This window comes from Ostrinia furnacalis, unplaced genomic scaffold, assembly GCF_004193835.3.
Source record: "Ostrinia furnacalis isolate ACB-3 unplaced genomic scaffold, ASM419383v2 OfSCF0519, whole genome shotgun sequence".
Taxonomy (NCBI): domain Eukaryota; kingdom Metazoa; phylum Arthropoda; class Insecta; order Lepidoptera; family Crambidae; genus Ostrinia; species Ostrinia furnacalis.
Window position 1 is genome coordinate 74033 of NW_021130758.1, and position 24762 is coordinate 98794.

General features: G+C 36.9%; 1 protein-coding gene across 3 annotated transcripts; it reads left to right on the forward strand.

The window, feature by feature from the left end:
- Nucleotides 1-3637: 3637 nt before the first annotated feature.
- Nucleotides 3638-24125, forward strand: LOC114366040 (protein bric-a-brac 1-like). 3 transcript variants are annotated; one of them, XM_028322798.1, is made up of 4 exons: nucleotides 3638-3691; nucleotides 13818-14081; nucleotides 19579-19742; nucleotides 19867-24125. In XM_028322798.1, the coding sequence occupies exons 2-4, from the start codon at nucleotides 13844-13846 to the stop codon at nucleotides 20356-20358; spliced, it is 894 nt and encodes a 297-aa protein (XP_028178599.1). In that variant the 5' UTR covers nucleotides 3638-3691; nucleotides 13818-13843; the 3' UTR covers nucleotides 20359-24125. The 3 variants fall into 3 exon arrangements, with proteins under 3 accessions (XP_028178599.1, XP_028178598.1, XP_028178597.1); XM_028322797.1 differs by having other exon boundaries at nucleotides 3639-3691; nucleotides 13815-14081; XM_028322796.1 differs by lacking the exon at nucleotides 3638-3691 and having other exon boundaries at nucleotides 12946-14081.
- Nucleotides 24126-24762: the final 637 nt, after the last annotated feature.

A 24762-nucleotide genomic window follows, 5' to 3' on the forward strand; every position in this document is an offset into this window, starting at 1 on the left:
AATAGGTAGCGTTTGTTGATAATGTTAGTACTGACCTAGATGTTTAAGAAAAAGATTCGGCAATAAATTTTAATTAATCACCGTTAAAAACAGACAAGTGTCTGTCAAAACTTGACAAAAGTATTTATCGAAATATTATGTTGTGTGATGATGGGATTTTCTAATATTCAACTTGTTATTTTGAACTAATTTGATAAAGCAATATTAGTAAAGTTAGCGGGGAAGCGCTGGACGCAGGCCGCTACCAATCGATCAACGTGGAAAGCATTGGGGGAGGCCTATGTTGAGCAGTGGACGTCCTGTGGCTGAAATGATGATGATGATGATGAATATTAGTCTAAAAAACACTTGATGCGCTACATCATTCAGCGATTCTGATATAGAGTACGTCGACAAATTGACTGCTTTGCTACGTTCATCATCACGTCAGCCTTTAGACAAAGCCTTTGTTTTCTATCAAGAACGATTCGATTTGCTTCGCCGGTTTTCATTTCACTGCCCAATCGACTTGCATCGACAAATATACCTAACTTTTCTTTAGCCATTTTTAATGAGCTGCCAAAACCGATACTGTATGAGTGGACGTGCTAAAGTCGGCCATCTGCAAGGTCCATTTGAAGCCTCTATAAAATAGCTAATCAACTTTCTATCGAAGTTTTTAATTGCTCGAACCGTTCATTTTGCAGTAGAGTCGCGGAACAAGTTAGAAATGCTCCTGTCGGTAAATAATTGTTGTTTATAACGCTTGTGTTTGCCGCCTATCGGCATTATCACGCTTATGACATTTTCAAACAATTAATTAAAAATTAAATAATTATCCAATGATCATTTCTTGACATTATTTTACCTTCAAAGACTGACATAAAACATGCCCTTTTTCAATTGCGAAGAGATTATTGTCCATCGATCATAACATAAATAGTCAATTATCATTAATTTAGCCTTTAAAGACGTCACTCCCAAGTATTTTTATATTGTCTAGTAAAATTAATAGATAATTGGTATCACTATTCTGAGCATTGTTACGTCTTGTTTGAATAGTGTAATTGGTACTACCGTTCTATTCATGAATAAATAAATAAATAAATAAATCTTTTCTAACTCAAATTACCAAGATAGAGACTAAGGCTGAATGGCACCACCTAACTTTGGCGATTACCGGTGCTTTTTGTATGGAGTTTGACAGATTTTTTACGTTTGTCAAAGTTAAAGTAAGATAGTGCAACCCAGCCTAAGCCTGAGTTGCACCCCCTAACTTTGACCGTAACTATAACGATAACCGGTGTATTTTTGTATGGAAATTTGACAGATATTTGACGTTTTTCAATTTTAAACTAAGATGGTGCAGCCGAATTCAACCGATGTTACGTAGCTTGGATATTCGCGTTAACTTGCGCTGGGTCCAGCCACATGGAGTGCACCGCGAATGGCTTAGCATTCTTCATTGCTAAGTGCGCCTATTATTATGACGCCCCACGCCCGGCCCCTCCCACGCGTACATAAATCTATTTTATCGTACCGGCAATAAATTTTATTTTGGGATCTTTAATTCTTTGTTATTGAATTGGATTTTAGTGTTTTATTCGGGTAAACAAACAATACATCGGCGTTCAACGGTACTTAGCGCACGTGCGCGCAGTAAACACGACAAGCGGCGCGCGCGGCGACGCCCGCCGACTTAATAAAACAATTTTATTTGTAGATTGGCCTGCGTTGCATTATAGCGCCGTAAACCCGGCTTTTGTCTGTACAATTAAACCTTCGATAAAGTTTAGTTGTAACGAACAAAGAATGCCGCTCGAACAATCCGAACGTAAATACGGCGCGCGCGCGTGATCCACAGTAGCGATCGATAAAATATGCAACCGTAAACTTCCTGCATGGATGGGGAAATGTAAATTTACTGACGAATTGTTCTTTTTATCTGACCGTTATAACTATACGGCTGCTCGACCGCCTGCGAAATTAATCGCCCTATCAATATAAGCTCGACAATGTTTCATTAAATACAGAATATCGCCGGAGCCGGACTGATTGACGTTTACATCGTTTTATAGCATTTTCAATAGTTTTATTACTCTGTTTGCTTTGTCTTTACGAATAGCGCACGGCTAATATAAAATCTGTTTGGTTTGAACTATCTGATGTTATTTTTGATGCTTTTGTGGGACCGGTTCCTAAATGGGCGCTAGTTACACTGAAGGCGGCGCCCACAAAGCTTCAAATTTACTGCAAAGCAAACCGGAAAATGTAGACAAAACTCGCAAAACATTTGCAAACAACCTGTCGAAACTCACAAATTAACTTGTAACCGCAAACAATTCGGCATCACGATTTTTCTGACACTAAACGAATTTATAGCAAAGCGCATTCCGAAAAAACGGTACAAAGCTCTACGCTCGTTTAGCGAAAGGTTCCGTGCAGTTAATACAATTAGTTATTTGTGTCTGCAGTATTTAACTTATAGGTTCTCAGTTTACATCTTTGTTCGAATTTATTTATTTAATTTTAAGAGCTCCGCTGCTAAAAGTGACGTGACGCATGAATGGTCCGCTTCAGACACTGGCTACGGGCCCCTGAAAGGCGTCGGCCCACACGTCGGGAACACTCGTTATAATATTGAAGGTAGATATTCTGTGGTGGGTAACCGCTGGAATACAAAAATACTGTCACATTCCGCGTGTTGCGGGGACATCTTGGCGCGCCGGCGTGGCGGGAAAAAAGCTGCCGGAAAAAATACCCCCTTTTGAAGTTAACATTTACCCCGAAATTGAAACCCTGAGTTCGGCGATACAAAGGATGTCATATCGTTTGGCGTGCTTGCGCTCTGTTTTAAGCAAAGGAATACAGTTCCACTATGCTAGTGTTGCAATGGACAGTGATATTGCAGAAAATGCAGAATCTTTAAGCAACTGACAACGCCTGAAATAAAAAATTCTCTTACCTCTTTCGATTTGAGTGGCCGTCATTTTAATTAAAGATGTAGAGTTAAAACATGGCTTCCGTTTTAAGAGTTATTTTACGCTCTAAAATGGAAATCTGATTCAATTCCTTTTTTAACCTTAAAATGGGAAACTAAAATCAGATTTTTCTTTTTGTGATTCGAGCCGTTAAAAGGATTTATGCTACAAACAACAAAAATGACAGATTTGGTACGAAATGCTTGTATCCTTTTTTTAAGCTCGCGTTTCGCTTACTCTGTTGTTTTATTATTTAAAATAACAGTTGGAGTTTGTCAAAATAGTGCGGATTTTTGGCGCCATCTGCTTACCGAGCTAACAGTTGTGGGTTCAAATCCAGCAAGGGGTAAATGTTTATGTGATGAGCACGAGCATTTGTGCTTGAGTCATGACCGTTTATTATGTGTAATGTATGTTTATCCTTTGTTTAATCGCCACAGAATGGGCTCTGCTTAGTTTGGGCTAGGAAGTGTGTGGTAGTTGGAGTAATCCATAATTTATAAGCTGTTTCGGAGACTTACTCATATCTTTTTCATTTTATAAGCATACATCACTAAAAACAAATGTATATCAACTACTTACCAAAAATCAGTTCACGATGTAACCATTGTTCTTGAATTATTTATAGATATAGGTTACGATTATTAACAAATTCCATTTCTTCTTGTTACAGGCAAAGCTTCTGGAGAATTCTCATGCTTGGCTGGGCGCATCCACCTCTTCTATTGCAGGTCAGTTGATGAGGTTCCTCCTCGTGTTCTCATTATTCGTGCACCTTTTTTTTTTAAATCACCGCTTAAATTAATCACATTGACGTTACGTATATTGACGACATTCTACTGGCATTTTTTTTCTTCCTTATAGATGGTTTATTGCTTTATAGGAAAGTCGATCAAGATGGCTCTTAACTTTATTAAAGTCGTAGGAAGACCTAATTATAGTGTATTAAAATATTTTCACGAAGAACCTGGACTTTTTGATGTAACCTTTATTATTTGTCTTACGTTTTTCAATAGGTTATAATTTTCCCTGTACTTTAAAGTACCTAAGCAGCAGTTTTAAAACTCTATTGGGCTTTAAGTTATTGTTATTGGTCCGTTTGTCCGTTGCAAACGCGCCTTTATTCCAGTGCACCAAGAGTTGTCTCAATTTTGATAACTTTATTTTTTATCTCATTACAATCAAATTTTCCACTTAACGTTTATATTGTTACATGCCATAGGATAATAATAACCTTCCCACGTTTCCCCGCATTGCAGTTGCCTTAATATACTACATCGCTAAATGCAGTATTGAAAATTAGATTTTCGCAATAAGCTACAAAAGACTGTCTCACGTTTAGCATTGCAACAATAAATATACTAAAACACCTGTAGAATGTCAGTATGTGTTGCGTCATGTGAAATTTCACATTGTTTGATACCGCGCTATAACATTGTATGTGGATGTGTGCATGGTTATACTACCGTACCGATGGCTTAGACGAGATGCCGACGATGTGTGACTCTTCTCTTATCGTTATAGACTGCGCGAAGTCACGTGACATTTCTATTTCAATGTTAATGAACGTGGAATTTTAATTTCAATATATGAAATTTTGGCATTCGTGTTGAATTTTTAAGTAGACAATTTATTGGACATGACTGATTCATAGCAGAGAGCAATCAATAATAAAATGGATTTTATCAATTGTAGTTTCTACAATCATCTATTGCTTTCTTTTAAGGAACTTTTTAATGGAGGATTCCAACGCCACATATTTTTCGTTTGATCATTTTCACAACCCGACATTACTGTGCTTTCTTCCAAATTATTAAGAGTAATATTTCTGATTTTGCTTTAAATTATCAAGTCAATTGGATGATTCCTAGTAGTCGAGTAGTTCTGAAAAAGTTGGCAACTAAACGATTTAAATTAACTACATCGCGATTCTATTGACTTTAACGATATACGAAAGCATCTCGTCTAAGGGCTATAGTGATGCAATATCTACGTATTATTCATATTCAATGATAAGTAGGTATGCTAGTCGAGCTGATTATGTCGTGGGAAACGCATTGCGAGGAAATAAGCCGGCGCGTAACGTAACGGCAGATACGAAAGTATCTATGGCTGAATGATGGGGTACAGACGAAAGCACATCAAGCTGCACTGAAACATCTTATGTAGTTATAATAGGTGTCATTTTTCCATAAAAATGTGTAGTCTGATGTGCTGTCGATTGAAATAATCGCAATGACCAAAACTTCTTTCAATAATAATCAGTCTCAAACCTATTTTTCTTTTAATTTTCATCTTCCTGCCACGCTAATGAAGAGTTACAAAGTATATATTGCATCACACAATGCGCGAGCTTTGTAGTATAAGTACTTTACGTTAGTGTTGTTAATTTTATCTATAGAATTCCACGGTCATGCACTGAAGTTGAAAGCACCAACGTGGACACAAAGCCAACTTCAAGAAGCGATTCAAGCAGTGGTCACCCAACGGATGAGGTTCACGCAAGCATCGACGCATTTCGGCATACCTAAGGGAACGTTGTACGATAATATATTAGGAAAATCTAAAAGAATGGCCGTCTTAGACGACGCAGACCTACTAACAAGTGAAGAAAGAGCAGTGCTAGATTTTTGCTGTGAAACTAGTGTTTCCCCATATAATAGAAGAACCAAAAAGTCATTGGCAGAGGTCTTAACATTTGTAGAGAAATTAAGAAAAAATAGAGATCCCAATTTCGCATTTGTAGGTCTAACAGGGTTCAGGTGGTGGTGGGCGTTCTGTAAGAAGCATTCGATAGTGTCGCTTTACTACGAAGGCGCCGGTAAAAGCAAAAATGCAAAATTTAAAGCTGAACATCCTACAGATGATGAATCTTAACACGAATTTATCAAACTAACTCAAGTAAAGCCATTGCCTTCAATATAATAATATTCACGGACTGCCGCAAGGGAGCCAACCTGTGCCCTATTTTAATAACATCCTTGTTTCAAAGAATAAAGTAATAAAGTCAATTATAGTCTTATAATGACAGGATTTAATACTCTATTCGTTTTTATAAACCATTGTTAATAATCCATTTAATTAGTGCCATGTGTATAGACTCCGATACATAAAAAATGTACGACCCTTCATCATTGATTTTTATAATTCCCTTTTAAAATGAAATCACATTGAATTATTTATTAAGTAAATGTGTTTCACGGCGATATTATCCAATTAGTGAAAAAGAGTTTGGATAGTAAAATTAGATAATTAATATTTCTTATTGCATTTATACGGTGACGACGTGGTTTCGTATTTTTGTAAGTTTATTAATGTACATGTACATTTTCTATATTAGTATTAGGTACTTAGATTTAAAATTGTTAGTGATGTAATAAATGTACTGAATGAATTAAATACTGTTGAATGTATGTTAGAACATGTGAAATTGGGAGAATATAACGTCACAAAAAAGGTCGCACATGCTCTTTAGATACAATAAATTCTTCCTCTCGTATTAAGTTACGAGGAACGATAAATATTGTAGACATGCGCAATGTTCCGCTGTTAACGTTTTAATAAGTTTTCCACTCAAAAGAGGAAAAGACTGAACAAAACTGAACTCTTGCTAAAATTTTAATAAATACTTTAACGACGAATATGGCTTGGTACTTAATTAGAATAAAATCAATAGTAATTATTACGGATATAAGTACGGAAGGTCGAGGTGCCTTAAAGCTATTGTGATAGATAGGTACAATCAGGTACATATCGTTATAATGAAATATAAGTGTGAATTTTAGTGTTTTAATGCAAATTTTTGGATTACTTTTGGAGTTACGTTAACTGTTAGGAATTCTGCTCGAAAAGTGATCTAATACACCATGTCTGGTGGAACATAGGACATGATTTTACGAGGTGTTAACTCTATTATGGGACCCATAGCGACAGCCGGAGAGAAAATCAGGCGAACATTTTGTTTGATCGACTAGAAAACTTGATGCCCCACTATCGACATTATTGCACTCGTAGATGCTACTTTTAGCTTAATTTTAATAAACTTTAAGCTTGTTCCCAAATTATGTGATCTTAGTGTGAGTTTACATCAAACAAAACTGAAAGTATCCGCTAGGGACACTGTACAATCTGTCACACATTTCGCACCTTCGGTAGAACAAGGGCACAATTGCACTTTTTGCAATTTTACAGGAGAGCTATTTTAAGATTTTTATTGGATTGAATATGGTCTAGCTCTGATAATATTCCTGTAAGGACCACTTTACAGGAATATTATCAGAGCTAGACCATATTCCTGTAAGGACCACTTTACAGGAATATTGTGCAATTGTGCCCTTGTTCTACCGAAGGTGCGATTTAATGTCATTTTTTTTCGCAGTCGCTAGTGAAGACCTTTGATGTAAACTCACACTAAGCCCTATGGCTATAAGAAAAAAAACGAAAGAGGTTGAAGTAATATTTTCAAAAGCTAGCGTTAATTTCAAAAGTTTATGTTTTTTTTTTTTTTAAATAACTGGCACATTTTCTAGTTGACTCACTTTTTCGGCGTGCGTGGTGGCATTTTTAAGTATAAGAAAATTATCTCTTTATTTTTGTATTCCTTTTTGCAGTGTTCTTGGCATATTTGAGGCTGTAAGCAGTATGATTTGCTTTAAAAATCACCACCAGATAAGTTCGTATTTCCTTCACGAATAAACTTGTTATTACAAAAACAATAAAAAGTGTTAATTGCCTTAAATATTATAGACAGGACGAAAGTAGTAAACTTCATACAATGTTACTTTTTAATATCATAAGAGTATCATGTCGCAATTTTTTATGATTCATACACGGTTCTTTGATAAATCGATTTCCTCAATTATGGAACATCGATACGATGGTTTATACACAAAAGCGGCATTTAAACATTTCGATTACAAAAAAGGGCATGGAACACTTTATCACAATAATTATTGAACTTGCTTACATGAACCTACTGGTATCTTGTAAGTTCCGTCCATTTAAATATAGTACAATTTATTATTATTTATTGTAGAGATAGTCTTTGTAGATAAATTTGCTGTTAACCTATGCCAAATTAGTAATCCACTTTCAATTACTTATTTGTTTTAATAACAAGATGTGCACCGGCAGATCTATAGTACCTTTGATAACAGAATAGAATACAATTTTAAAATTGTGTATAGTAATCTACCAACCTGTATAAAATAAAGTTGTAAAAGCTGTTTGCAACAGAAATGTTGAGTCTTCAGTTCTCGACTGTACAACATTTGGTGTCAGATTTAAGCCGCCATCAGCGTCTGACATGGCTAAATTGGAGCGATGAATAACTTGCTTTCAATGGAATCATATAAAATTTTCCTCGATTTTTCATAGGATATCACACCAGAGAATAAAATCAAGCACCCTAGAGCTGAAAGAGTCTCATTTCCAATTTATTGAATTGAGCTATAGAGCCTTTTACTAGTCATAATCATCGAAGACTAAAGTGTTTCCATTTTTATAATACTATCTGATGACCAGTTGACAAGATATACTCACAATTTCATTAAACTTCAGAGTATAAAATAGCGATCTTATTGAGGTTGTATCGTGTTTTAAATGTACTTAATTCCCGTCCTTAAACGAATTATCTCGTGAGGCGACTACCGAACGACTGACATTTAGATTTCACTTAGTAATTGCATGGTAGCCTTTGCGGCGATTTTTCAGCCGATTTTTAAAGCAAAAAATATCGATTTATTATTAAAATTAGGTATATTACTAAGTACGGCGCAAAAAAGAAAGCTCAATGGACTTTAGACCGTATCTTTTGTCTTTATTCCGCCATTACTCAGGACTCACATTAGACAGGAGCAGCCTACTGCATAAATAAGCGACACTAGCAGACGCCCGCGGTTTCGGTCACGCGATGAATAAAATATAGTACGCTGTTAACGGTTGCGGTTTGATGTTTGTATAATTTGCGACAATCGAGCTAAATCACAAATTGTTATTCATTAGTGATTGACGCACAAACGTATATTAAATATAAGTATGTCACCCCTCCTTCGTCACCGGGGTGGCATTTGACCCCATGTTTTGTAGAAAGAAGTCTTTTTAGAAAAATGTCAGTGCTAACAATGGTTGGCAATTCTGAAAGTATTAATAAGGTAGTATGTTTATATCAGCATCAGTCAGTTAAACTAAGATGTATAATATGTCATTCCGCTGACGAAGACGGACTGACATAAAGGACTATTAAGCGGAAGGAAAAAGTGTGTCAACTCAAAAAAAAATCGCGCCTTCCACCTTAAATTTTGTAAATATTAAATCGTAACAATTCATTACTTGAGTACTTATATCATTCCTCTTATAAAATGATGAGTAATTAATATATTATTTTGGATAAAAACCTACCACCCTGTATAAAATAAAATTGTATATCACGTATTACTTTACTTGAAAACTGCTTCATTTCATTAAGTACTGGACTCTGTACAGGCCTAGAATACAAAGTTGGTACAAGTTGAATTTTCTTGTTTGCATTAAAACGTCATTAATGTAATGGACAAATTATTCAACGCAATATTTCTACATGAAACACTGATATTTATGGCACTCAAATGTAATTAAAATTCTTTATCTTTGTGTTGATTGATTCTTTAGATATCAGCTCCAGTAATTATTTTCTTATGCAAAACCGTTGTTCGGTATTAAATTTATATTCCTTTTAGAATATACAGTGTTATTTTTATTAATATGTAAACGTGCCCTATTGAATAATAGTGGGTATTAGGTATTAGCTCTGATCAACTTCGTTTGGAATTTAATCATAAATTAAAATAATTAAGTATTTGTTTTTATCGCAATTTTTTTATCGCAATATGACGTACTTAATATCAACAATGAAACTCGTTCGCGAATTATAATTTGTTATAGAACACAATGCATCTGCCAAAAAAATCTCTAAACACAGAGAGGGTTGATCTTATACCTACGTTTTGACCAGCACAAGAACTTGCAATGAAATAATAAATAGCAGTTAATTTTGAACTATTACTTAAAGTTACAAAGTTCAAAATCGATTAGGCAATATCTCAACGTTGAGATAATTTGACCAGACGACTGTACGTTTTGTACAGTTTGCACACAGGCTCCTGTTCAATCCTACTAATATTACAAATGCGAAAGTTTGGATGTTTCTTTGGATGTTTGTTGTTTGATGTTACTCTTTCACGCGAAAACTACTGAACGGATTTTGGTTATTGTTTATAACCCAGAATAACATATAGGCTATAATTTATGACGATCTGTGACAAACGAAATTTCACGCGGGTGAAGCCGCGGGCAAAAGCTAGTGACATAATAAAAACAAGACGCCTCCCTCATGTCCGCCGTTTGCCTGGGGCTCTCTTTAAAACGAAAACTGTGTAATTAGCTATCTTATCGTTATAAATTCAATGCAACACTACGCATTTTGTTCTTTTGTAAACACTTAGGGCACCTGCTATAACGCACAAAAACCTTGGGCAGCTCTGTTACGAATACTTTAATAAGGGAAATTGCTGCCTCTCGACGTCTATAATTGGTGTCAATATATACCTACTTCAAGTGGCTAATTAATTAAATAAAAAAGCATTCAGGTCTAGCCACATTGTGGCGATATAGCATGCGAGTTATAACATTGTAAGAACGCAAAAACTCCTTATAAGGTACAATCATATGCATCGCGTACACGCTCCGTCTTCACACTAAGTACGTTTATAATATTATCATAAATGATAAAAAGTCGAAAGGTGTTTGAAATGTAGAACTATGTATGTTATGCGCAAACGCAAATGACAGTGCAGGGTTGTCATTATTTTGTTTTAGGAATATTCATTTCGTTTTGTTTATTTTTAATACTTTTGTCTCGTACAGCTCAAGATAGAAACTACTAAAATAGCTCTCCGATAGTTGGAATTAATTTGGAGGTCTACAATAGACGAGTGAACGGGAAAGTTCATTTTAGTATAAACTCTTGACTGTTCGGAAATTAAGCTTGTCTTCAGAATATTTTAAACGCCGTATCAGCCCTTACAATGTCCAGTTAGAAATAACTTATGACTGACATTTTAATTATGTGTCTATTTCTTTACTTATGGGCTCTACTTCATGTCTAATTCATTTGCGACTCTTCATTCATTGGCATATACTAATTTGAGTTCTTATCACAAACATTTTCATTTATGATAAGAAGTTTTCATTGTAACCACATAATTTCAACTTAAAATGTTCGTTATCATTCGGATGTGACAGCTAGATTCCGTAATACTTACCGTTGCCTGTATAGTATGGTAATTGCTTATTATCATAAATACTCTGCCTTTTCACATTTAAATATTTAACATAGATAATGGTAATGCAAAAACCAGAACTTTCGATGCCAGAACGCGAGCGACACAAGTATAAAATGCTAAATAATATCATTACTTACATGTTCAGTAATATTACAAGACCGTTTAGCATTACTGCACATATTCCTGTGTCCCGATGTGTCTGGCCCCCGTGGTGGACGGACCCGATTTCATTTCAGTGGTATCTGGTACAAATTACTTTTATTTCGACGATCAGCTATTATAACTCAATTCAAATCAGTGTGCTTACCATGAGTTTACGTTAGCTGTGCTCGGTAGTGACTGCGTCAAAAAATCTATGAAGATTTTAGTTCTTGAAAGTAGCCGCTAGGGGCGCTGTACAATTTGTCATTCATATAACGCACGCTTGGTACAATAACGTCACAGGTACAATAAATGTTTTTTCGTATTTCTGACGTTATTGCACCAAAATAACGTCACAAGTGCAATAAATGTTTTTTCGTATTTCTGACGTTATTGCACCAAGTGTGCGATAATGTCATTTTTTTAACTAGTCGCTAGCGAGCACACCTAACGTAAACTTATGGTAACACAGGAGCGTCCACCACGGGGCAAGACACATCGGGGGCGTACCACAGAACCATCTTCTCGTTTCTCTGAAACTAGTCTTAGCAAATGTTTGGCTGCCCATACCATAAAGTTAGCAAGTTTGCACCCTTTAGTATTATTCCAATCAAGGAGTGCCAATCTGAAAGCGTTCTGTGCTCCCGAATTTATACAACTCAAAGGCTATCAGTGCAAGAGTGAGTACACGTATCTTGGGCAAACTCATGCATCATAGATTAATTTAAACACATCACTGTATGCGATTCTAGCAATATCTTAGCAGTCACAATATTTACTTCTTTCAAACTAAGCTTAAAAGCTTGTGTAGGTACAGGGTGCATTCACTTCATATGTCTATGTACCACTGTTATAAAAAAAAGTGCCTGGAAATACATATTTTCATATCGATACACATCACTAATTATTTTTAATGCATCACTAAGTATTTGAACAATATTAAGTCATAAGAATATAACAATCTTTAAAAGTTTATTGTATTAAATACCTATAAGATAGAACTATTTTTATAAATGCCTACATTTTTGTAATTGAACTGCCATATCGATTAAGTTAAAATGTTGTTATAATGTAAGTTACAATTAAGAATAAGATACTTAATAATACCGTTCCCATTTTTCGGATAAGAGTTCATCAAACCATAATTTTATAAGCTTTTTTCGCATTAGTACCCATTTCTGATACTTGCCGATTCTTAACAACATATAAAACACGCTGTTAGTTCCTAAGTCAGCAGTTAAGATGGGACATTTTGTTATGCGATCGGCGAAATCAGAAACTGGATCTTTAAAGACCTAATTTTGGAATTTAAATTTCACATGCGATCAGTGGGAACGGGTCTGATGTAGCATTAATATTGTAATTAATTACTTTTTAACTTAAACTAATTCGTAAACTTGTGACTTGCGTAAGACTGTGAACATTTATTTAATAAAAAACTTTAATAAAAGTTGTTCATTTATTTTGCTAATGATGTTGATGTTTTCTTCTGTTTTTATAATAGGTAGCTACAGGAGGTCAGTATGTAGTATTTATATCTTATAATATTGGCTTGTTTGTGTCTATACTTATGCATAATGTGGTGAAACCGTCCTATGTCAAGCACCAGATATCAGTAATAACATGCAAGAACTTATTATGTACTTTATTTAATAATATGCAAGTAGCTTGATGTAGAACGAGCTCATCAGCTCAACGAGCGTTAATTTTATATTAATATTAAATGCCTGTGTATGTTCGGGAGCGTAGTGTAATTTTATTCATAAACATCTTAATTTGCTACATTATTGAATATTCGCAAAAAATATTATAAAACGTGTATGTTTCATTGCATGGCGCTTAGATTTTTAATAATTATCACGACCCAACTTTAATTTTGATTTTTAATCAGCGCCCATGATCATTACTGGATGACAAAGTGTAAATCGGTTCAAATCCGAGTATTCTTCTTCTTATGGGTACGAACTCTACAGAGAGCCATCAATATAGTAATTTTCCGTTTCCCAGTTCATAATGGACAGATCAGACATGGTGAGCATTTGTTTGAAGCAACGGTTGATCACCATCATTTATTCGACATCATTAGTTCGTTCGTTCATCATTCTGCATAACTTTCGTTTGGACATCACTATCGTGTGAATTCCAAAACGTATCCTTGTTGATGCAACCTTGTTTACTAACAAAGCTTATCAATATCTGATACTTTTGCCAATGTGGAGCTTTTAACTTTGTCTCAAGTTTTTGGAACTGTCTCTCCCTCTCAAATCTTTGAGCTCTTGAGCGATAGCAACAGATGGACCCGAAATTACTAAAGCAGCGTTAGGGAATATCCCCGCTGACTCCATCCGAGATTGCAAGCAAAAATACTAATGCATGTCGTTTCTCTTTTCAGCAGACAGCTACCAATACCAGCTGCAATCCATGTGGCAGAAGTGCTGGAACACCAACCAGAGTTTGGTCCACAACCTGCGTTTCCGCGAGCGCGGCCCGCTGAAGTCCTGGCGCCCAGAGACCATGGCCGAGGCCATCTTCTCTGTGCTGAAAGAGGGACTCTCGCTGTCCCAGGCTGCTAGGAAGTACGACATCCCGTACCCGACCTTCGTGCTGTATGCCAACCGCGTCCACAACATGCTGGGGCCCAGCGCCGATGGTGGTGCAGGTATGTTACAATTACTTCTGTGGTTACAATAGGGTTGCAGGTTTCTGGTTGTGTAACTCTTCGATCGAGGTTGTGAAAGGATACCAAGTACAGTTTGCCATTGCTGCTGTTTTAAAAACTCTACCTAATTATACTTAGGTAATCTGTATTTTTTTCTAAAATTGGGAAGTTTTTTGGAATACTTAGTTTGGATTGACTTCATGAATTTTCTAAGAAAATATACAGATAATAATAATGAATTTCAACTGAAGACTTCTTATTCTATCGTATCCTAAACTGACTTGCCGGAAGACTATTAGTTTACTATTAGAAGACCTTAGCTGTGTTTTCTAATACTATAATAATCTGTACACTACATAAGGGAGAGTCCGCTAATTTGGACCAGTTTTTTTCAATCCCATTTTACACACAGTTTTCTTTTGTTTTTGCTAATGTCCATGGTATATAATAAAAGGTACATTATTCAACTTACTATTTCATAAGTATTAATTAACATGATTGTTGTATATTTAGCACAAATCAACAAAGTACGAGTTCAGAGCTTCGGTCCAATTTACCCAACCGGTTGGATAATTTGTACCACAGGGTTACTAAATTGAATTTCAATAAATTTCAAGCCTATAAAAAAACTATGGCAAAATATTATACGATACATTCTTAACAAATTAGGAAACGAAAAGGAACAGTAGTTAATAACATAGACAATCGATATTATTTTACACGTTATCACGATTTTGAGTACAAGTTTTGTAATTCCAATTATCGTAACGCACACTTGTACCTAATCTACTTTGCCAGTCTTTTGCTTTCATTTATTGTTAGTCAAACATAACTACGCTATTATAACTTCAAAATATGATTTACTAAAAAAAATTTCAAAATCCTTTGGTAAAGTTCCATACAACTTGGTGTGGTCCAATTTAGCCGACTAGGTGATAGTGCTTTTAAAAAATCGGTAAAAAATATAGCTTATAAATACCGAAAAATGTTTCAAATAATTGTAATCCACACTAATTTACGCTTCTAAATAATATATTAGAAACACCCTGTGATTAAATTTAACAAAATTACAAACTAAACATGTATTGTCAAAAGTTACTTGAAAACAATGAAAAAATACTTTTCAAAATAAAACACACGTGTTTGTTGTCACGGCAAAAACCACATGGCCGATATTAATTGATTTTAGTTGTGTATCGCTGAGTGTTGCAATTACAGACATTCAATAAATACTTTACGAGATATGAGGGTGGTACAATTTACCCGGCGGTACAATATACCGAACTCTCCCCTATATCAGATAATTTAATCTATCATTAAAATTTGGGATATCATATACTGGTCATCACAAAAATCTACATACCTACGTTTTACAGGAAAACTCGTTTCTACTGACACAATCATGGTGCCCCAACAATATTGGTGTTACAAATAACATAATAATAATTTGAAAGCCCAATAAATATCCTTAAAGAAAAACACATTTAATTTCTTAATAAACGATTAACATAAACGACTTGAAAAAAGACCTCACTTTGGGCTCACCTCTGGGATCAATTAGACCAATTTTTATGGTTATAAAACCAAATAGTCATCTCACGTGTCCTCTTTAACAGATGGATAGCGATTAATTCCAACTTAACAGTTTTATAGCCATAAAAGTTGGCTCAAGCGTAACTACCTATTTTTTAAAGAAGTGACTCTGGATTCTTCTACAGACACATTTTTGGGGTAAAAACCTTTCCTTTAATGAAATGAAGTTTAGAACTAGGCTTTTAAATGGTGCCAATATTAGTGGGAAGTGGGGATGCATACCTTTGAAAGTGCTTGTCGCGGGAGGGTCGATTTTTTTGATGACCAGTGTACTAGGGCACTATTTAAGTTGTGAGCCTCGACAACATAACGTGTTGTTAGACAATATCTGATACTTTTAATGAAAAGTTTGACATTTTTGACTACAACCTTATTCAAAACTTTTTATCATTTGAGCACGTTTTGTATTATCAACATTATATTGAAAATTATCCTGACTACAATAACATGGAATTGACTTGCGGAAATTTTCGCGCGAAGATTTATTATGACTTTCGACGTGGTTATTCAATACAAAACTGAAGCGGTCAGCTAAATTTCACTTTAGGTGATAAAGATCTGTCCTTTACTATTGTAAAACGCTAATTTAAGAAGTATTATATTGTATGTCATTGGCTCACCAGTGAACTTTGCGAAAGTCGTCCAAAATGACTAATAGTGGCGGAAAACATTGACGTTGTCAGAAAACTGGAAGAGAAACCTTGTCATGTGATATATCGTAGGACTGAGATAATCCTAGGCATTAATTCCACTAGCAGTAATAAAATATTGTATGACCTTATAATGGTTAATACGTTTTTTTCTCGCTGGATGCACAAAATTTTTCAAACGCTCAATAGGACGCTTGTGTAGTTATAGTCCTTGGAAATGTTTGATAAATACGTTTAAAAAGCTTTACAAGCCGTTTTTAAAATTGTGACAGTTGACGAATTAAGGATTTATGCATAATGATCCTGAAAATAAACAGCTATCGACTATGGAGGTGTTTTAAGATGAACCAATTCCAACAAAAGTCCCATGCGCTCGGAACACTTTGAAACTTACGGTCGCCTATTTTTCCGTAATATCCGATTATATGACAGAAACGTTACTAGAAAAATTTAGAATGGTTAATTCTTAATAGTAAACAGCCACTGTTTTTCCAAAAGTCTTCAGATTAATAAGGGAAACTGACCAGCATAGTCGAATCGCCATTCGTGACGAAAATGTGAGCTTTTACACGTCTCGTCAAACAACTGACTATTTGAACACTCAAAATATAAAATAAACAGGTCCAACGCTACAAAATTGTTGCTTGGAATCTAAACACTTCTTTTGGTACCCATATATTAAAATTAAATGTGTTAAAAGCGATTTAGGTAGCCAGAAGCAACTGTCGGTGCGGTCAAAAACCTTGCTTTGGAGGTGCCTCAAGCTGAGTGGAAAAAATGCTATGAAAAGTGTTTCGGACACATTAAAAAGTATATAAATCATGAAAGACAATACCAATAAACGCAATCAATACCATTTTAATAATAAACTACTTTGTTTTCATAGTTAGGCTCACAACTTAAATAGTGTCCATTTGATTGTTTACGATTAAATGACACTTTATTCGTAACAGTGTTACTTAAGTTAATATTGCCCAATATTAAATTGCTACTTCAATTATGTAATCTCAACACAGCCCATGATAGCAGTATTTAATTTTACGACCAGAAACCTACGATCCTCACACTGTCATCATAATTAAACTTATTTAAAATATGCTTAAGTATGTGGACTTAGTATTAAGTTACTTTTAAGCAAAGCGAATACGTTTGCCTCGCGAACTTTTACTTAAGTTAATTTTAATTTATTGTTATTATGATCTTTCGGTGTGGCTGGTGTAAGTAATCTAAATATATAAAAGGAGAAACTGACTGACTGACTGACAGATCAACGCACAGCCTAAACGGCTAAACGTAGGCACTTGAAATTTGGAAGGGACGTAGCTTAGGTACCGTAGAGGTGCACTAAGAAAGGAATTCCCGAAATTACCACGGGAACGGGAATTAGCAGGAAAAACGGGATTCACGCGTACGAAGTCGCGGGCGGCCGCTAGTATTAAATGTGCGTGAATGTAAACCAATTTAATTTTGTTACTATAAAATTAGTTTATATTCACGACAATGCCACGGTAGTTTATTTGACTCATTTTAAAATAGCATTTACTTACCATACTTTAAAATTACTAACAAGAAACAATAAATTAATAATTATTAAATACTAATTTAGCGTCTGACTTTTTCTTTGTATGTATGTAATTGGGGTAATTATGGGACAATTGAAGTTGTAAATGCCAATAGAATTTACAACAAAGTCGGATACTTAATTTATAATTATTCTTAATTGTTGTGAAGTTGTGAATAGGGTAGCCAATATTTAGGATATTTTATTAATTTCTTCCCGTTTTGAGTTGATGATTTTGTTTTTACGTCTTAAATATAACTATGTACAAACCTAAATCATAAGGGCGCTTGTTCACTTATCAACAAGGGGTGGCAACGGAAAAACTCGCCTCTTCAGTTTTCAGGGTATTCCGTGTTCTGGCCGCGATGCGAGTAAATTCAGGTACAGGCATGTAAAACAATCAAGTAAATCTTCTTCTGGTTTGGCACAAAAATGGTCACAACCCTCGTGTTAGAGGTTATGGTGACTGATGATTGTTAAGTCTACCTACCCATTACAGAGAACTATTTACGCCTAGTACATTTCCATCCATTTGTCCATCAAACAGTCAGATCTTTCACACAATTTACAAAATAATGGCAAAGTGCCAAACTTTCAAAATTTTAGGGATGAAAATTATAAAATCACCTTTTTCAAAATTATAAATATAAACGTACTACGTCATAAAATGACGTAGGTCTGGCGTTCACTAGCTCTTAGTCTAATGGTTTCTTATTTAATTAATTTTCTTGACGGTCACTAGGTCACCTGCGCGGCGCACGCGCACCCTAGTATTTTGTCAATAGTTAACTGACCGAATCAATCCCGCTTTGTTATGCCATCTTACTTATTCGTCTTTGCCAAATTTTGGGTAAGTCTGGAAAATTGGAAGACGTCCAAAAACCTTTACCTTTTATTTATTACCTTTCAGATTCTGATTTAGAGGTTCTACGAGCTAAATCGGTCAACATTAAATATTGATTAATTAAGTATACTTACCCGTAGAGTTCATTCAGAAGATAACCTTCATGTATTAGTAAACAATTATACCGTGACACAGCCGTAAATGCCGTGAAGGGATTCGATCGGGACACGGTGATTTAATCTACCCTGAAGAGCTAAAGAGGGAAAGGCAAGCCGTACCTGATCCCATATTGAGATGATAAGTGTGCAACAACCCTTAATCGGCAGATTAAGTCAGCTTCGTTTAAGAATGTTTATTAAAATTATTATTTCTCACAAGTACTGTATTAATAAGTAACACGAGATGTCGCGTGTTGTTCTTTGTCCACAACAAAGTATACGTGGAAAGTAAGTGTAACGATTTACTTTAATTGAGCTAGATTGGCTTTTGGAAAGTTTGCTCAATTCTGCATTGCGGCGGATCACCTTTGGCTCTCCCGTTGGCTCTTACATTAAGATGCCAGGTAAGCATAGAAGCAACGACCATGAAGGGAATAGAGAAAGGGATTGCCAATACGCTGCCGAATTGATTGTAGTAAAGTTTGGCAAACACTATCCAGTATCTTCATAATTCTGGTTTGTTTCACGGAGTTCACGGAGTTCACGGTCTCACTAACCTAGAATTTGTTGTACCCATTCTGTCCAGGCTGTCGCTCGACTTCAGTTTGCCGTTAGCCGATCTAGCTCAGTTGCCCAAAAACCGTTTGCCATGGTGTGTGTGTTCACGTTTTACTATTGTGTGACGTTCCAGATTTGAGGCCGAAGGGGCGCGGGCGGCCGCAGCGCATCCTGCTGGGCGTGTGGCCCGACGAGCACATCCGCGGCGTCATCCGCGCCGTGGTGTTCCGCGACACGCACGCGCCGCACGCCTCGCACCACATCAAGGAGGAAGTGCTCCCCTACCCCTCGATCACGGTCAGTATCGGGACTTCCTATCGCTCTGCGAACACCCCTGCTCCGCGACTCCTTGGCTGGCGACTCGTGATCTAACCGTACTTCTGTCCTCACGGGTATTGTATTCGGCGGTTACCTGTTTCAGGACGGCATGAACGTGCCCAACGCGTACGGCAACGTCGCGTGCGGCAACGGACGCGAGGGCGGCGTGTCGCCGAACGCCGCCGCCGCCGCCGCCGTCGCCGCCGTGGCGCACGGGCTGCGCCGTCAGATGTGCAACATGGTGGTGGCGGCGCAGCGCCCGCCCGACCACCCGCCGCACCTGGGCCTGCCGCCGCTGCCGCTGCAGTCGCCGCGGCTGCCGTCGCCGCTCTCCGCCGGCCTGGAGTCGCCGCTCTGCTCGCCGCCGCCGCCCGGCCACGCTCTCGAGCCGCCGAAGCCCGCCGACCCGTTCCGCCCCTTCGCCTCCCCCCGCCCCGACAGCCGCTACGGTGAGCGCGACGTCGTCGCCGAGATGACCGAGATGGGCCCGCCCAAGACGCCGGTGTCGGTGGCCAAGAACGGCAAGGAGATGTCGTCGCCGGTGCCGGTGAAGATGGAGCCGCCGCCGGCGGAGGCGCGCGCCGAGAACATCTGAAGCGAGGCCGCGGGCGTGGCGCTGGCGCCCGGCGTGCCCGCGCACGCGCCGCACGCGCTGGCCCACGCGCCGCACGCGCCGCTCGCCGCGCCCGCGCCGCCGATGCCCGCCTACCCCTACTTCGTGCCCAACCGCAACTCCGTCGGCTACTTCTGAGCCGGCAGCGGACGACGGGTGAATGAATGTATTTATTTACCTAATTATCATAATTTCTATTGGCATTATTTTATTCATATTTAATTATTTAAAGTGGACTCGCTGTGCAATAAAATGCTTGTTGTTTAGTTATCAGTTTTGTATGATTATAAAAGAATATTTTTAATTTAATTATTATATTTTTTGTATACATTGACGTTTATGTATGTGTGCCGAGAGCACGTGGGAGTATTTTGTTAGTAGCGTAAGCGTAGGCGCGGAGCGCGGGCCCGGCGTCGGCGAGCCCGGCGGCGCCGGCGGCGTGCCGGCGGCGTGCCCGGCGCTCCGGCGCGTAGCATGTCAAACATAATGTAAGCTTATATTATACATCTTAGATCCATCTGTGAACGTAGGGATATCAAAATTAAAACATTTGGCCCGATTCAAAAGACTGTTCGGTATACCTATTCATTGTAATTCAGCAAATTATTCGTGTAAGACAAGATAGTCTAGATGTTAAAATAGATGTCTATCGTTTTATTTGTCGTCAAATCGATGTCAATTTCTCTACTAGCGGTAATAGTGGATGTTGCTTGCGCGCCACGCCTCTAGTTCACGACCGGCAGCGTTCACGTACGAGTAGACTTAGTGGTCGCCAAATGTAATATAGATTGTATCATTAGCCAGTAGTGATTGTTCCAAATGTTAGGTTAACTTAGATCGAGACTCGCCCGCCCTCTCGTTAACGCCCGCTTGCACGCGCTGCGGCGCCCTCATGCAGTAACCACTTGATCAAATTTAGATTATCGGTAAACAAAATATTAGTTCGGTGTCTAAACTAGATTATATTATTCATCAAAGTATAGTTATATTATCTCATTCAGTGTTAGTAATAAGGGACATATTATAAACTAAATGGATGTTCATCGTCTTTTATTTAGGCTCGCCTGAACCTATGTGTCTATGTTGTAAATAAGTACTGTCTTCTTGTCGGACGGACGTGCATCCTCGCATGCTATTTTCTTGTCTCTTCATGACTATTCAGATAATTCGTAGCTTCAGATCATACCACCGGGAGCAGACGAAAAAGTTGAACAACTTTTTTCCGGAAAAAAGTTTAATGGCAGCTTCTGATTTTCCGTAAGCTATTCGAGTTGCATTTGGAAAGTTCAGTTTCCTCAGTTAATGTTGGAGGGATAACCGGCGGGTCCATAATAGGTTTAGTAGCACTAAAATCGCCAAGCATTGAACGTACATCGTTGGAGAGTCTGCTAACCACTACCGTAGCTAGAATACTTCGGCGTAGATAGATGTAACTACGACGGCACCGGGCTGCGGCCTGCAGGTGTTGTACAAATTTGTTTTAAACTTCCCGATTGTTTCGTTACTAGTTTCGGCAGGAAATTCTCGTTAGGACGGCCTTCTTGCCGCAAGGGTATACCATTAGAGTGTTGGCGGACCTTCTCGGCGACCCGGGGGAGCCCTGTCGTCGCAACTCGCTCGCGAATGATTTTAAAATAAGTCTCCAAGTGGCCTTGATACTTCACTATTATTTGGTATTTGGATTATCCGTTTCGGTTCAAGTTTGGAATTAGTGTATAAAAAAGACCAAATTATTAAAAAAAAAATAACATTTGCATTCAGATCTAGTGTTGAAACTATTTGGCTATCCTTTTGGAATTAAAGTTAATATAGGGTGAGGAAAATTAAATTTAAAAAAAAGTTATATATTGGCCTATACGTTTCGGAAAGAATTGCGTAATTTTGGTAAATGTTACTACGCATATTTTCTATTGTATAAGTCTAGGCTAATGTGTTCAAAAAAAGTAATTTAAAATTTAAAATTTTTGAAAAAAGTAGAAAGTGCCTTCCAAATTTTTGACCACAGTAAGTGTTGGGATGGGCGCGGCGACGATGGCACGCGCGGGGCCCCGCGCCCGCGCCCGCGCCGTCGAGCGTGCTTAACTATAAAACGTTAGAATAATGAAAATTCAAAATTATTATATAAAAAATTAAATACATATGACTATATATAGGAAAAAATATACATAAAATTATATATTTGGCCGATGTGGTTATACCCTGACAGGCAAGCGTTAGCTGTGTATTCGGCGTCAAAATTGATTATCTATTATTTTCCCAGTGACTAATAAATCCATTACAATGCGACGTGCAAAGTGCCATTAAGTTTGAACTGAATTACGTGCGGTTCATTTTGTATCACACCGTGGATTTCGTAGTTATAATTAAACAATTAATTATTAATTTATTGTATCGAAGAATATACATTTCGGACTACATAATTAAGTACCTATGTTATTTTCGTGATAGTTAAGGAATGGACTTGTAGTATTATACCTATACACCTACAGAGGCGGTTTCGGTTGATAATTTATGTAATAGATTTTAATTTATGATTTTATAGTTTTTGAATCACTGGCGACTCGCACTTGTGTTTATTACTGCATGACAATTTCATAGGTATCTCTTTAGTTTTGCTATGTGATAAAATGTTTGTATTGTGTATAAGAACAATATTTTTTTCTCAAAATATCCTTATAGTTACTGTAAACCGTATTTATTTATTTTTTGTAGAGTAAAGTCTTACCGCCGCGTTGGGCTCAAAGTAAATGTAATTATGATACCTACCTTCGAAAGACATCTCGTGTACCAAATAATCTTCTTTTTTCAAAAGTATTAATTATTCTGTGTAATGACAAGTGACTGTTTAGTTAATAAGATTAAGCGCATAGCCGTACGGTAGGTATCAGCTAAGGTATAATAATACCGTCGCTTATGGCTCTATGGATATACTTTTAATTGCATATCATTAGCATTGAAACTCGTTTTATTTGTTGAATAAAACGGAACGTTCGTTGTTGTTACCATCGCGTAGGTCAATTTTAGTTTGAAGACTTATTTTTGTGATGTCTAACGATTTGTAATTGTTTTTCATTTGTTTTGCCCACTTGCTTATGAGTACCCCCTATGTATGTACCCTACGCCCTGGTAACAATAACGATTTAACCAAATTCATGTTTCCATGAAATGTTTAGTTCATCACATGTAAATTATAGTAACTAATCAACTAATCGTTAATAATTACCTAATTATGATTATGTTACTGATTCTTATTGTTGTTAAGATGTATGTCTTATTTTCCGTACCCTGTGTTCCTGTATATGTGTAATTGTATGACATTAAAACACTTATTTTCTGTTAATGTAAGCAGACGTATATTACATAATTAATCGCGTAGTTGTTTGTATGGACAAACGTTATCTAAATAATTTGTATGATTTCTCGAGTTTTATGTCTGTCGGAGACCTTTTGCGCGACTGCATTTTTTAAAGGGATAGGTTAGTTGTCGCGCATAAAATAAGATATTAAATAACATACAAATTAGATGATGACGGTTTGTCCAGTCAATTTAGTTACGCAATATCAGTGTTTATGTCAAGTACAATATTATCGAAATTGGTGTGTTTCTGTAATTATCTAAATGCATGTAGATGACAATACCCGATAAAACATAAAGATGTTAAATGTCTATCCATCTGATAGCTGTAGTCAGTCTCAACAGAATTCGGTAATATTTAAGTTCGTTATTGTCACAGTGTACCGTTGTCTGAATGAATATACAAAATAGAGAAAATATTTGCGTTTTATTTAACCTTATCCTGCATCCCCGATAGGTATCAAATAAATAGGTGTTGTTTTGTACGCCCGCGTTAGATTTCAGTTTTCTTTCTAAAATATAAACATAATATTGGCGCTATTGTTAGTCAAAACATGAAAAATACATTAATATTTTTCGCTCAAAAATATTTGCTTTATGCATTTTGAAAAATATTTTTTTTTTGTTCAATTATGAATTCGTACGTTTATTAGTTTTCATGGTTCTGAAAACTTTTTAAGCGCCATCTATCAGACGTCAAATGATACTTTGTATCATGGAGGAAGCAGTTCGTTCTCATTTCAACAGATGTCGTTATTTGGCTTTCGGAATTAGTGACATCTACAGATTTACGTAAGAACTAGATCGTAGAGGAGGGAGAAGGACGAGTGGTAGATAGGACAAATTTCGACCACCAGTTGCAATTTTGGTTAATGTAAATCACAACCAATAGATGAAAGCACTTTCGCTATTACTTTTCTGTGATAATTTGGTTGAAAGAAAATAAGATGTCCAACAAAAAACTGAACCACCCCAGCACTCCTAGCCAGTGGCGGCGTAGCATGGCTTATAGGCGAGCCCCCCTGCCCCCC

Bases quoted from the DNA above. Each gene is read 5' to 3' on its own strand.
- LOC114366040 (XM_028322796.1), top strand. From the start codon at position 13,796: ATGTCGTTTCTCTTTTCAGCAGACAGCTACCAATACCAGCTGCAATCC. The intron at 14,082-19,578 runs GTATGTTACAAT...GTGACGTTCCAG, and splicing joins CAGCGCCGATGGTGGTGCAG to ATTTGAGGCCGAAGGGGCGC. The intron at 19,743-19,866 runs GTCAGTATCGGG...TACCTGTTTCAG, and splicing joins TCCCCTACCCCTCGATCACG to GACGGCATGAACGTGCCCAA.